The sequence below is a fragment of the Haematobia irritans genome, chromosome 2 (assembly GCF_050003625.1).
Source record: "Haematobia irritans isolate KBUSLIRL chromosome 2, ASM5000362v1, whole genome shotgun sequence".
NCBI lineage: Eukaryota > Metazoa > Arthropoda > Insecta > Diptera > Muscidae > Haematobia > Haematobia irritans.
In genome coordinates, this window is record NC_134398.1 from 119,325,341 (window position 1) to 119,340,489 (window position 15,149).

Sequence of the window (15,149 nt, forward strand, 5' to 3'; positions counted from 1 at the left end):
TCAAAATTTTATTTCAATTTAAAATTTTGTACAAATTTTATTTCTATAGGAAATTTTTGCAAAATTTTATTTCTATAGAAAAAAATTTGCAACATTTTTTTTCTACAGATTTTTTTTTTGCAAAATTTTATTTCTATAGAAATTTTTTGCAAAATTTTATTTATATAGAAAATTTTGTCAAAATTTTATTTTCTTTAAAATTTAGTCTCTTGACAATAATTTTCCAGTGAAATTTTTGTTGAAATTTAGTAAAAAGTACCTTTCCGCTCAAAAAATACCTTTTTTGTACTTTCTTAAAAATTGTATTTTCCATCCCTGAGTAACTGGCAAAGTGACCAAAATTTTTAAAAGAATATGCACGTTTGGAAATATCTCTTTATTGCACTCTCCAAGTGCTTCCATCGCTGAATTAGGCAGGTTCTTTTCGCAGGTTTTGCGCCATTTCATTTACACATGTGTGTTTGGCTGTTTCGTTGTTGTTGCTATGGCCAAACAAAGCGAGTCATGTTCACAAAAAGAACAACAAACACAAATAAAAGCAGAAAGACATTTTCCAAAAATGAAATTTGTGGTGCGAGAACAAAAACAATTTGTTTTTTCGACCGTCGTTTGACGGGCTTTTCAACTAGTATTCTGTGATTTGTGCAAGTTTTATAGGTAAGCGTTTTTCAAAATAAAACCTCCAGCTTTTCTTCAACATCTTCGATAAGATTTTTCTATGCAGCTAAAAATATATATTTATTTATATAAAAATATTCATTCATTCCCCCCCCTGAATACGGCCTTGCTCTAGATTTCCAATTTCAGGCAAATTGGATAAAAACTACGGATTCTAGAAGCCCAAGAAGTAAATCTGGAGATCGGTCTATATGGGGGCTATATCGAAACATGGTCCGATAATCACCATTTGCGGCACACCTCCTTAAAGTCCTAGAATACCTCTAGATTTCCGATTTGAGGCAAATTGGGTAAAAATTACGGATTCTAGAAGACGAAGAAATAAAATCGGGAGATCGGTCTATATGGGGGCTATATCAAAACATGGACCTGTACTCACCATTTCCGGCACACGCCTTTAGGGTCCTAGAGTTCCTCTAGATTTCAAATTTCAGGTAAATTGGATTAAAACTACGGATTCTAGAAGCCCAAGAAGTAAAATCGGGAGATCGGTTAAAATCAAGGCGTTATTTCATGATTTTCTTGCACTAACAAGAGATGTTTATGATTCCTCTAAAACTCAAACAAAAAATGGTTCTTATCAATTCAGAATCTGATCTAGTCTTCATAGGTAAAATCTTTACATTTATCTGTGGGAAACGTACTGGTTGAACTGATCTGCTTGGGAAAATATCTGTCATCAAACCCCCCTGAAATTTTCAAAGGAAACTATTATATTTGATTCATGGTGGTGGGTATTTAAGATTCTACCCGGCCGAACTTACTACTGTATATACTTGTTCTATTGTAGGTTAAGTACAACACATTGGGCCACCATATTAAATCAGTGGAGCAACTGTTGTCCTGCATAAAGGGCGGTACTATGCTTGCTTTTCACGTTTAAATTTCAGGATTAATAATCAATTTTAAATAAAGCCGACATTTCGACTTTTTAATTCAACTTTTGACAATTTTCGAATTTTTTGATGAGTCATGTTAAGTTTTTTCGTAAATACATATACTTTGCTTATCTATTAAAGAAATACGATTAAAGTGGTATTCGAGAGTGCATTGCCGTTGGGAACAAGTTAAAGAGTTGTCGTCCCATAATTCCGGCTCCTATTTACGAATAACTTCGGGTTTCCACAAAAAATCTAAATTGAAAGTGCAAAAATATATATGACGACGATTATATATTTCATCAAATCATGGATCGATATTCCGGAATTCAGGGCATTGATTTCGTAGCATTTATTGTTTTGAAATAAGTTGATTACAAATAGTTTCCAAGAAGATAAGCTCGGAAACTGGGCCCATCTTAACACTCAAATAGTCAGAAAAACACTAAGGGATTGGGCTTTCTCGCGAAATTTAAATAAATTTAAATACTATGGGGATAGTAGTTTAATATAATAGGAGAATTAAAAAAATCGATTTGAGATTAATTTCAAAACAAGAAAAAAGGGTTTGGCTGATTCTTTAGATTTTAAACAGCTATGTAAGAAGAAAAAGGAATTGTGCGAAACAGAAGGGTTTTTTCAAATGCTATTTAGTATTTCCGTCCTTACTCACAAAAAATGCACTAAAAACATTGCAATTTAATTTTCATGGAATTATTTATTTGTTTGTTTAATAACATTATACTTAAAAAACTATATATGATTAAATTTAAACTAAAAATATGAAATAATATTTACAATTGTTGTAAAAAACGAAGTATCTAAATATAAATGATGAACAATTCAAATCTAAATTCTAAACTAAATTAAAAATAATTACAAATGTACACAAAAAATCCCTTAATCTTTGGTAAGTGACAATGATACAGGCAGGTTATAATGAAAAGTGTAAGTCCAGCTTGCACTTGAAACTGAACTGTGAATCTTTTCAATACCATGTGGGGTAGAAATGTTGAGGTACTGCAGCATAATTGACTTTTGAGGGCGAACCAAAAGCTGCAAAATTTTGTTGCATAAAATGGCTAGATGAAGCAGAAGCCGAACCTGAGGCACCAGCATGTGGAGCAAACGACAATTGTTGACCAGAACTACCGTATTGTTGACTATATTGAGAATGGTGGGCACTATGGTGATGATGGGCATGTCCATGGATAGGATAATTGGGATATTGTGAAGCAGCAGCTGATGTATGAGGATACATAGGATGTCCAGAGTAGGAACTTATGCCCGCTGGACCATTGGATTCTACTCCAGATGAGTTCAAAGAATCTTCAGGTGATAGAGGAGCTGAAGGCCTTATAGCCGACGAAGTTGTAGCCTGCGAATTCTGCCAGTGACTATAATTATGTGTTTGATGTTGGCTATTAGTGGTGGACGATTCCGATTTAAGAGCAGCTTGTAAATCTTCATGGCTATTGCCATTCACAGAATGAGGACCCCCTCCAATGACAGCTGATAAGCTATTAGGTGTAGGTGGTAATTGTATATTTGCAGATCCATAAGCGGAATTTATAGATTCGCTTGGACTATCATTGCGGGCTATTGGAGCACTAATTTCATTTTCCACAGTGTATGCGGGATTTTGTGATGATTCTGTGGTTGCAGTGCTACTAGAGTTGTAGACGGCATTCATGTTCATACCGTATTGTGTACCATTCTGCACTACTGAGTTGTAAAGCTGGTGTTGAGGAGGAGACGATGTATTTCCAGCTACTGGAACCGATGAGGAAGCCACAGCGGCAGCCGTTGTATGTCCGGCATAGAAATCATACATCTGTTGTTGATAGGCAGCAGCTGCAACTGAAGCCTCACTAGGCATCATAGCGGCATAGGGATGATGGGCGACGGAGGGGTATGTGGAACCCATGCCGGCCATAAGGGGTACTTGACTACTAGGTACACTGGGTCCGCCAGAGGTATTTTGCTTACGCAAACGAGCACGTCTGTTACTGAACCAAACTTGAATGCGAGCTTCTGAGAGATTGGTACGTTGAGCCAATTCTTCACGGGTATATATATCAGGGTACTGAGTGCGTTCGAAAGCCTTCTCAAGTTCTTCCAATTGCATGGCCGAGAAGGTGGTACGACTACGGCGTTGTTTACGTTTCAAAGCAATGCCGGGTTCACTTTCACAATCGGAAATATCCTCATGAGAATTAGTGGCAGCGTCTGAGTTGGAACCGGAGCTGGAAGTCTTTGGTTGTTGTTGGTCATCAGCGTTATCCAAAGGGGCATCACGACCTCTCACCAAACGTGAAATAGCAGATACTGAAGGGGCGGTAGTGCGATCGCAAATACCATCACGGATAAGTTTGTCACGTATCTCCCAGGAGAAAATACCGGGATTGGCGCGTTTGTATTCTTCAATGCGATTTTCAATTTCGGGTGTGGTTATACGTGGCTTCGAGCCTCCAATAACTCCAGGGCGTATGGAGCCGGTCTCCTGATAGCGATTCAAAATTTTCGATACACAACCATGTGAAACACGGAGTTGACGGGAAATGACACAGGGGCGAATTCCCTCAGCAGCCATTTCCACAATCTTCAGACGTATGCTATTGGGTAAAGGGCGGCCGTTGATGAATACACCACCCAATTGATTTACACGTCCTTGACCGGCATTCATATCTGAAAGCAAATGGGAAATGGGAAAAACAAGCATAAATTTTTGGAAATCTTTACTATAAATGGTATTCATATGCGCGTGTCATTTCCTTAGAAATTTCGCAATCATGCTGGGCCGTCGATCCATCGAGTCTCATCATTGCCAACAATGTACAAGATGGATGGAAGATGATCAGGTAGGAAAAACATGCAGAGTGTTTAACACGTTCGCGTGCTACCCGCAGGGGTGTGAGTTTATGACCCCATAATAGTTGTTGTAACATTTTGGAAGCGAATAACACTTGATTTATGATCTCAAAGTACACTGTAAACTATCAAACAAAAAATCTACTAGTTCAATTCTAAAATGTTAAAAGAATTTGTTTTTTTTTCTAGTGTAAGCAATGAAATGGACAATGACTTCCTAAGAAGTTGGACAAGGTCATAGACTTTGTAGCTATGACTTAATGATGACAATTAAGTTTTAGTTTAGAGTAAATCATATATCAAGGATTTTTAAGAGATCTGGAAATGGAAACATTGTAGCTCTCTTGGCAAGGAAAGAGAGAGCACGCGGAGTGACTAAGAGAAAATATGATCGATGATATTTCAACTTACCTTGCATAGATGGGTATCCATTAAAGAAGGGTCTGTGCATGGCGGCGGCAAACGCTGTAACGGTCATTTTTGTTTAAATTGTTGCTTCTTAAAATCCAATTATGAAAATACACTTTTTGCACTAATTTTTAATCAATTTTACTGAAGTATGTTTTTTTGTTTATAATCCCAACTGTATTTGATTTTCACATAAATGCATAAAATTATTTTTCTTTTCTAAATTAAATTTTGATGTTTTTGCATATATTTTATTTTTGTTAATTCTTTTTTTCGAGTTACAAGTTCTTGTACTGTGATGATGTTTCTCGTTTCGTGTTGTAAACCTAACTGATGTATACGAAGATCTCCGTAGATGATCGTTGCTTTTCTGTGAAGGCAGCGACGTAGCTGAGACAACAACAAATATCCTCTCAGCCAATACAAAGTATTGTTTGACTTAAACACAAACAACAACGTCCTTAAAGACTACAAAACGAAGATGTTGAATAGTCAACCAAAGCAAACAGAATTTATGCCAACAACAACGACAACGAAAGAATGATGTTGGCCATTGTATTGGATGCATGTATAGGTATAGCATATACACATTTTCATACAAAGAACAACAAACAACCATTCATTGAATAGAGAAAAGGACAAAACTAGCAAATCATCTTGTGTTGTGTACCAATCAAACGCAATATTGCTACGCTCTCTCTGTCTCTCATGCATGCTTATATCCAAGCCCCGATGTTAGACCACATCTAAATATTTACTTACTAAAGGGCGTGTGTTGTTGGGTTTTCTCACATTTCTTGTTGTTGTTGGTATAGCGGTTATATTTTCTTGCAGCCATTGTTGTTGGCTTACAGTGAATGATTGTGAGGGTCGGAGAGAGAGTAAGTTATTTGCATATTTGTAACTGAAAATTACTTTACTATGCCAATTAGCAGTTGTTTATGTCCTTCGTGGCTTGACCACCATATCATTGAAATTGTGCGATCCCGCTAAAAGATTACAAGTTCAACAACTCCAAAAGAATCATAAATCATATTCGTAATTTATTCATTTTTCGTCTAATCTGCATTCAAATGTAAATTTCTTTCTTTATATTCCATTTTTAATTATGAAATGAAAATGTGATTACCTGTGCCCCTCTTATGACACAATGAACGCAGGCAAGGAAATGAATTTGCGAATTGTGTTATTTTAACAACAGTTATTCACAAAAGTAGTAGCAATTGTTGTTATGATAATTAATCGTGTAATGAATAATACTCATCTGATTAACGAATCGCTTAATATTCTGGTTGGAAACTGATTTGTCGATGACGATGACGACACATTTTTTCTGAGGCCAATTTTTACTTATAGGCAGAAGCTTCATAGAAAGAACGAGCCAGAGAAATGGGTTCAAATAAATATTAAAAACAGTGATCGTAATCAATTATTGCACTAAAATAGAGCTAGATTGGCTTTAATGCACAATTGAACTATATTTTAGTACATGAATTGATTACGTTTAAACGGGGGAGGTATTAGTTTAGGGTGCGAGTTTCGCCGCTAAAATCGAAAATAATTCTGTAAAAGTAGAATAAAAATATTACTTTCTGTTTGCAAATTTTTTAATGAATCATTAAAGAAAATTAATAGCGGTCATATCATATTTTTATTAGTTAAATGAATAAAAAGGAGAGAAAAATTGTAAATATATGAAGTATAAAGACTTGATGAAGTATAAAGACTTCCCACGAAATAGTTGAGAATTTCATGAAGATTAGTTGATTTTACACCAAGCGAAGGAATCTGATCACCTCAAACATGTTTCAAGAGCAACATGTTATTGTTAAATGGCAAACATGTAAAATGTTTTTCGCAACCATGTTATTTTCTCGGAAATTATTTATCTTGTTTAAAAACCATGTAGATTTTTGGCAAGAAAACAACATTTTCCGGCCTCAAATAACATTTTGCTCTTGAAACCAGTTTGAGGAGATCATATTCCTTCTTTGAGTGTATTTAATTTTTTTATGTTAGCAAATATTCCTTATTTGAATAATTTTTGCTTTCTTTAATGAGTTGAACTAAATATGAGGAACAGTTGTTGTATACAAATATAGTTCACAATTGTACTAAAAAATAAAACAGTTCATATTTTCCTAAAATGGGAGAAGTTTGCTTAAATTTCAACGAGTTCATTGTACCTGTTGGGGCTAAAAACATTTTAATAAGTTTTAAAACCAATTTTTTCTTTCAACATATTAAAAATTCGTAAACAACAGAAAACAAATTTTTATTCTTAATAAATTTCTTCAATTTGTCAAAAAGTATTAACTTATTTGTAACTTGTTGCAATTTGAAAACTATTTTAGTTAAAATTTTCAAAAAAAAACTTACCATCACTTTTATGGGTGCTCTAACAACCCCACAAAAAACCCCATATCGGCCCATATTTATATATAGCTCCCATATACCATAAACCGATCCCCAGATTTTATCTGCGAAGCCTCTAGCCAAAGCAAATTTCATCTAATGCGATTTAAAATTTGGCCCTCTAATTATTATGCTTATATTGATTCATATGGTTCATATAAACCGACCAAGAACTAAAGAGGCACATATACACAGAAAAAAAATCTGTTGTGAAACTAATGCTAAAAATAACTTATATTTGTTACTAAAATGAACTTTCAGTAGAACTTTGTGTGCAATCCATGGTGGAGGGCACATAAGATTCAGCCTGGTCAAAACTATAACTTAACACACTATAAAAAAGTAAACTGTTCAATGGGAAAATGAACCACCTTGTATTCAATCATTTGAAATTTCCATAATGCGTTGTTCAAATAACGACAATTTACTGAAGTTTTTGGATTTTAACAAACATTTATGAAATTCTTTAACAAACATTTATGAAACTAAAACTAACTAAAAGTAAAATAAAGTATTGGCGCCAAATTAATATTACATTATCCAAGCTGTACCTCATGGTTAGTTAATAAAATTGTTGATACACACCTGGAATAAAAAACATTTCATTGTGCAAGGGAAAATTAAAAAAAAACATAAACTAAAGCAAAATAATTTTCTCAGACGGAAAATTTTTTTAATTTTGTTACCGGGTAGGTAATTTCTTCTTAAAATTTGGTATAAAACCTGGAATCGGATCTGACGTAAGCACCATATTGTTTTAAACTTTTATTTATCCTTATAATAAGAATACTTCATTCGCAGATGTTATTCGAAATATTATATGCTCAAAACCATCATCCTTTCTCCGCATTTGGATAACCTTTGACGACTAAAAGTCTACCGAACATAAAACCATCATCATTCATCTTATACCAAGTAATGTGCCGATTAAGTGGTTGGTATTTGTAGCACAGATTGCGGGACTTTTCTTTTACATTATCCAACAAAGACGATGAACACCGTTCGTCTTCATACAATTTTTTTTTTGTAAAATTTATTGTTGAACACCCACTCCCAACATGTAGGATAAGGGTCATTATGGAACTTGTTCGTTCATCTTACATAGCGCAGCGTATAATAATTCACAGTAGTATGGCGAAGAAAAAGTTGAAATCGAAAAATGTTCATAAGAGGGTGCTATATCGAATTAAGAAATTCGTGGCTTAGTTTTTGATAAGAATTCGCCTTTATAATTTGAGATACCCAAGTTAGTACTTCAAACAAATATCAAAGCTAACTACAGGTTGACCGAATTCACTACATACTCCCCAAGGAGTCCACTTCAATTTAATTAATTGTTTTTTTTCAATTCACTTCATATATTTACAAAATAATTTGAAACCTGTTTCTCGTGAACCCATACCCTCAAAAAAATCGCTTCTCTAACATATGTTTCAAACATTTTTTTCTGGAAGCACATATATTATTGGATACTGCCGAAACATTAATATGTTTGTTGTATGTGAACATATTATATGTTTGGAAGCATTGGGTGAATTTTCCCCAAAGAAGATTATGCTCATTCCCTCACATAATTTTCACTTCCACTAAATTTTTTAGGTCTTGGCACCTTTTTCTGTAATACAAATAATGTTGAAGAAATTATTCAATTTTATAAATTTTTTAAATTTTACCTTTCGCCTGGACGGAGAATCGAACCGAGGACCATACAGTTTGAAAGCCAACACAATATCTACTGGGCTACGTAGCTGTTATAGTCACCAGTAGACAATTATCGTAATAAGTTACATTTATATAGCATAGTTTGCAGCGCCCACGAGCCCATGCAAACATAACATTATTTAACAGAAACATACCTTTGTTGGCCACGTGGAGCAGTGGTTAGCATGTCTGCGTTGCATGCAAAGGGTCGTGGGTTCAATCCCTGCTCCGACCGAACACCAATTTTTTTTATTTACACATTTATATTTATACTATATTAAATTTTTAAAATGAAACTTCGAAATGTGTGTTATTAAAGATTTACAGTCAGAAACAGTGCTTGATATAAACGACATGGACTGAGCTTTTGGATAAAAATATTATTTTTTATTGTAAAAATAACAATTTTGTAACAAAACACTGTTTTTGGTATAAAAGTTTGAAATTTTGGAATGAATTCAAAAACTAACAAAAGAAGAACGTGGTGTCGAGTATAAACGTGCGCAAATAATTTTATAATATACACGTAAATTTTTTTAGTCGTGAACAGTTTTTTACTACACTGTTAGAAAAATATGTTTTTCAATGTTCCGATATAAACAAAATATGTTTCGGGAAAATTTTAAAACACAATATATTTAAGTGCAAACATGTAATGTTCCTAAACTAACACTAAATGTTTGGGACATCTATGTTAATATGTTAGAATATATTATGTTTGGGACATGAATGTTTCATAAAAATCATATATGTGAATGCAAACATATATAAATTTACAAATTTCGACTAAACATACATATGTTGTGATATTTTATTCAAAGCGATAGAGAGAGTATAGAGAAAGAAATAGATATGGAAACCGGGAGAGTTGACGAAAGATATCAACATAACACAGCGAAAGAATCAAAAGAGAAAAATTTCTGTGAAACCGCTTGTATGTTGTTTCGGAAAACTGTTTTATGATAAGGCCAAAAATTTGATATGCTTAAGTCTAAATATTATTTAATTTGAATAAAGAGAATAGACATTCGGAACCAAGAGAATAGACATTTGAAAAAACAAACAGCATATGATTTCGCCTTGAGAGAAGCATTTTATGTATGTGTGGACATGTGTTTTGTTTATCATTTTGGCATTATGGGCACAATTTTTTTCTTGGTTCGTTAAAAGAAATCAGGGGTTTTCATACAAATAACGAAAAAAACACTATACTCTTTTTAGAGTTGGGACAGTAAAATGAAATAAGGAGGAAATAGTGAAAAATCACACAGTAAAATGTATAAAAACAAAGTTTAGTTCACCTTTAATAAGTAGTCCACGAGGAGTTGACGCACCCTCACAAAAAATCGCTTCTGTAACATATACTCCCAAACATATTTTGCTTCAAGCATATACATTTTTGGGTATTGCCCAAACATTTATATGTTTGATCTCTACCAATATATAATATGTTTGAAAGCGTATTGGTCTAAACAATATATGTTTGGGTAGTCTAAGCTCCAAACATTTTGTATTTTTGCATCCAAATTCAATAATGTTGTCTTCCAAAAAACAATATGTTATTATGTGACCATATAATATGTTTGGAAGCATTTTGCACCCAAAAATATTATATGCTTAAAAAAATTCTCCCAAACAATATTGTGCTCAAAATTTTATTTATTTATTTATATATTTACAATCATAATGAATTATGAAAATAAACAGGTAATATAGGTGCTAACAACATAGGTTTTCGACCTGAATGCTCAAAATTTTGTTTCTGCCCAATTGTATATTCCCCGACATCTTTCTCACTTCCACGAGATTTTTTAGTTCTTAGCACCTTTTTCTGTAATACAAACATTGTAGAAGAAATTATTCAATTTTATGATTTTTTTTATTTTAATTTTACCTTTTGCCGGACGGGGATTCGAACAGCGGACCACACAGTTTGTAAGGATCAAAGAAGTAGCTGATCAATTGCCCAAGGAAAAATAAAATGTTAATTTTGTAATAACAAGCAACAACCACCAACTTAATTCAATATCGCTCCCTGTTAAATAGCGCTCCAAGCTACTAAACACATATATCTTTATAGGCTATTTCTAAATTAATATATGTTTGCATCCAAGCTATTATATTTACAAACATTTTATGTCCCAAACATAATATGCTCTAACATATTAACATATATGTCCCAAACATTTTATGCTAGTTTATGAACATTATATGCTTGCACTCAAAAATATTGTGTTTAAAAATTTGTGTTCCAAACATATAATGTTTATAGCCAAACATATGAAAAACAGTCTTTTTCATCCGTGCGGACACCTTCAAATATAAAAGCGGACATTAAGTTCGAGTTTTGCAGCTAAAACAATTTTCGGAGGGTTCAAGTGTGGTTTATTGTTGGGTTTAATGAACTGCCTGAATTTATTCTGATAATTGGTTGATAGTTTTGCTGCAAGTAGAGGATGCTGATGAGGAATGTGGTAATTCCGAAACGTGCGTCCATCCAACCATCTTGCAGTCTTTATGACAAACATTCTTTTCCTCTGTTGGTTAAGCTACACTTGTAGTTTAGTCAATGTATGGTTTTAAGCTGAAATCAAAAAAACAACAACAATGAACAATTTAAAAAGTTTACTTTCTTTAAAATGAATTATTAAAGAAAAATAAGAAGCATTTTAGAGCGATGGTGTTAAATGCTAGTAAAAAACTGTTCACGCTTAAATAAATTTATGTTTATATTATAAAATTATTTTTGTATGTTTATACTCGACTCCACGTTCTTCTTTTGTTTGAGTTTTTGAATTCCTTCCAAATTTTAAAGTTGTACCAAAAACAGTTTTTTGTTACAAAATTGTTATTTTTGCAATAAAAAAATATTTTATCCAAAAATCAGTCAATTTCGTTTATATCAAGCACTGTTACTGACTATAAATCTTTAATAGCCCACATTTCGAAGTTTCATTATAAAAATTTAATATAGTATAAATATAAATGTGTAAATTAAAAAAAAAGTGTTCGGTCGGAGCAGGGATTGAACCCACGACCCTTTGCATGCAACGCAGACATGCTAACCACTGCTCCATGTGGCAAACAAATGTATGTTTCTGTTAAATAATGTTATGTTTGCATGGGCTCGTGGGCGCTGCAAACTATGCTATATAAATGTAACTTATAACGATAATTATCTACTGGTGACTATAACAGCTACGTAGCCCAGTGGATAGTGTGTTGGCTTACCAACTGTATGGTCCTCGGTTCGATTCTCCGTGCAGGAGAAAGGTAAGATTTAAAAAATTTATAAAAGTGAATAATTTCTTCAACATTATTTGTATTACAGAAAAAGGTGCCAAGAACTAAAATATTTCTTGGAAGTGAAAATTACGAGTATGTTAGGGAATGAGCACAATCGTGTTTGCGAAAAATTCTTCCAAGCATATAATATTTTTGGGCTCAAAATGCTTCCAAACATATAATATGTTCACATAAAACAAACATATTAATGTTTCGGCAGTATCCAATAATATATGTGCTTCCTGCAAAATATGTTTGGAACATATGTTAAAGACGCGATTTTTTTTGAGGGTGTAGGATTTAACACCATTTTTTACTAGCATTTAAAACTCATCGTTTTGTACTTAATTTCATTTTCACCTTTAAGGCCGGCATCATCGCTCTAAAATTACTCTGTTTTGCTTTTTACTTTTCTTTAATAATTCATTTTAAAGAAAATAAACTTTTTCAAATGTATTAGCTGCAAAACTCGAATTTGATGCCCACTTTTATATTTGAAAGTGTCGGTCAAGTTCTCTTGGACTACTTTTTAATAAAGAGGAACTAAACTTTGTTTTTATACATTTTATTGTTTAATTTTTCACTATTTCCTCCTTTTTTCATTTTACTGTCCCAACTTTAAAAAGAGTATAGTGCCCTTTCGTTATGTTTAGAAGATTACTTTGTTTGTTTGTTTGTTTATTGGTTCCAAAATAGTACAAAAGAATTCACTTATAAACTGTACTATTTTAATAAAGAAAGTGTTCTATTTTTGCAATCGATACTACTAAATAATAAAAGTTTAACATTAAATATTGAAATTTTTAAGAAACAAAAACAAAATAAATAAGTAAATAAATAGATAAATAGATAAATAAATAAAAAATAAATAAATAAATGTATGGTATGAGGACAATAAATTACAAATTATTACAAAAAAAATGGAATTAAAATTAATAATAGTCAAACAGCGATGTAGAAATTTAACAAAAAGTGCACATTATACAATAGACAGATAAATAAATAATAATTATAATTAATGATAGTGATAAAAAATAAATAAGACAGCGAGCAAAAAACAAAAATAGTTAAATATTTAATTTAAAACATTTTTATTAATTAATCAATTAATCAGTTTGATTTTAAATTGATTGTAATTACTTGTGTTTCTTAGTTGAGGCGGTAGATTGTTCCACAATCGCGTTGTATATATTAAGAATTGCCTATCCGATACCAGGTAACGTGTCCTATATGGGATGAGGCAATTGAGACGATTCGACCGGGTGAAATTGAGTTTTTTATAAATGTACTTTGGTTCCGATGTGAATATTATCCTCTGGATTTGAAGTAAGCATTTAAATCTAAGTAGTTGTTCAAATGTCATATCATATAAAGCGGAGTCATAGCTCGAGATACTACTATAACGGCCCACACCATAGGCGAATCTAGTTACATCGTTGAATAAAATTTGTAATTTCCTCTTATGAATAACATCACAGTTCGCATAGATTTTGCAACAATATGTGATCCTAGGAACCAGATATGTCTTCGCAATTAAAACACGTATATGCGTTGGTATGAAGTACTGAACATTCCATAGTGAGCGGAGCATTCCGTAAACTGTCCCCACCGTTAAGGTAATATGTTTATTCCACGACAAATTACTATCGAATGTGATACCCAAATTCTTCGCATATGTTTCATACTTGATCACGCAGCCGTTAACAGTCAGTACCGGTAAGACGTTTAAATCAATGGGGCTCCGCGATATCGCCAAGCATTTGGTCTTCGTGGGATTTAGATGCAGTCCATTTAGTGAAGCCCACTGGCTAATCCTACTCAGGTTGTCATTGATATTGTTGATACAAGCCCGGGTATCAGAAATGTCGCTCGAAAAACAGAGTTGTACGTCGTCGGCGTACAAATGCATCTCACAACCCTGGGAAACTTCTACTATATCGTTAATATATAGCGAGAAAAGCATAGGACCTAAAATAGATCCCTGTGGCACTCCTCTACTGAGATCACTGGTCGTGAGTACTTACCGCTCGAGAGCACTACTTGCGTCCTTCCAGTTAGATAGGAGGACAGCAGAGTACATGAGCACGGATCAAAGTTAAATTGGCGTACAAGTTTTTCCAACAAAATCCGGTGACAAACTGTGTCAAAGGCTTTGGAGTGATCCAAAAGCACTAAGAAGAAGTATCGATTTCTGTCAATGCTTCTTCTGATCTCTTCCACTACATCAATAAGCACAGTGGTACAACTACGGCCTTTACGATAACCCGATTGCCTGTCAGTTAAGAGTTTATTCCGCATTATATACTCATTCATCTGATCGTACATCAAATTCTCCAACGCCTTAGACAAGAGCGGAAGAAGAGCAATAGGTCTATAATCACCATTTGTTTTTGGGATAGGAATGACTTTTGCACACTTCCAGATTACAGGAAATGTGGATGTTGTCAAAACATGATTAAAAATATGAGTTATAAACGGTATTATAAATGGAAGCAAAATCCTTACAAATCGAGGATCCAAATTATCCAAACCTGTCGCAGTCGGTTTAATCGACAATATTGATTGGAGTGTGTCATTATGGGAGACACATCGGAAAGTAAATGAATTCTCTCTCAAATCGAAATTGTTCGAATCAGTCGACTGGGATGTTGAGTCAACAAATGGAATACGATGATTAGCAAATTTCAAATTTGTAATTTTTGTATATTTTCCATAGTTATTTTATTTCCTCTGTCTGAATATTTTGACTTACTCCTCGTACGTTCCGAGTTCTTTTAACGAACCAAGGAAAAAATTGTGCCCATAACGCCAAAATAATAAACAAGACACATGGGCACAATTTTTTCCTTGGTTCGTTAAAAGAAAACTATACTCTTTTTAAAGTTGGGACAGTAAAATGAAAAAAGGAGGAAA

At 33.3% G+C, this 15,149-nt stretch overlaps 1 protein-coding gene across 1 annotated transcript; it reads right to left on the minus strand.

The window, feature by feature from the left end:
• Positions 1-2,446: 2,446 nt before the first annotated feature.
• On the minus strand, positions 2,447-5,133 carry prd (paired). Its single transcript, XM_075293729.1, has 2 exons — positions 4,839-5,133; positions 2,447-4,244 (listed from the first exon to the last, which is right to left on the minus strand). The coding sequence occupies exons 1-2, from the start codon at positions 4,903-4,905 to the stop codon at positions 2,545-2,547; spliced, it is 1,767 nt and encodes a 588-aa protein (XP_075149844.1). The 5' UTR covers positions 4,906-5,133; the 3' UTR covers positions 2,447-2,544.
• Positions 5,134-15,149: the final 10,016 nt, after the last annotated feature.

Coding starts and splice junctions, on each gene's coding strand:
- prd (XM_075293729.1), bottom strand. CDS start 4,905: ATGACCGTTACAGCGTTTGCCGCCGCCATGCACAGACCCTTCTTTAAT. Junction 4,245..4,838: donor TGGATACCCATCTATGCAAG/GTAAGTTGAAAT, acceptor ATTTGCTTTCAG/ATATGAATGCCGGTCAAGGA.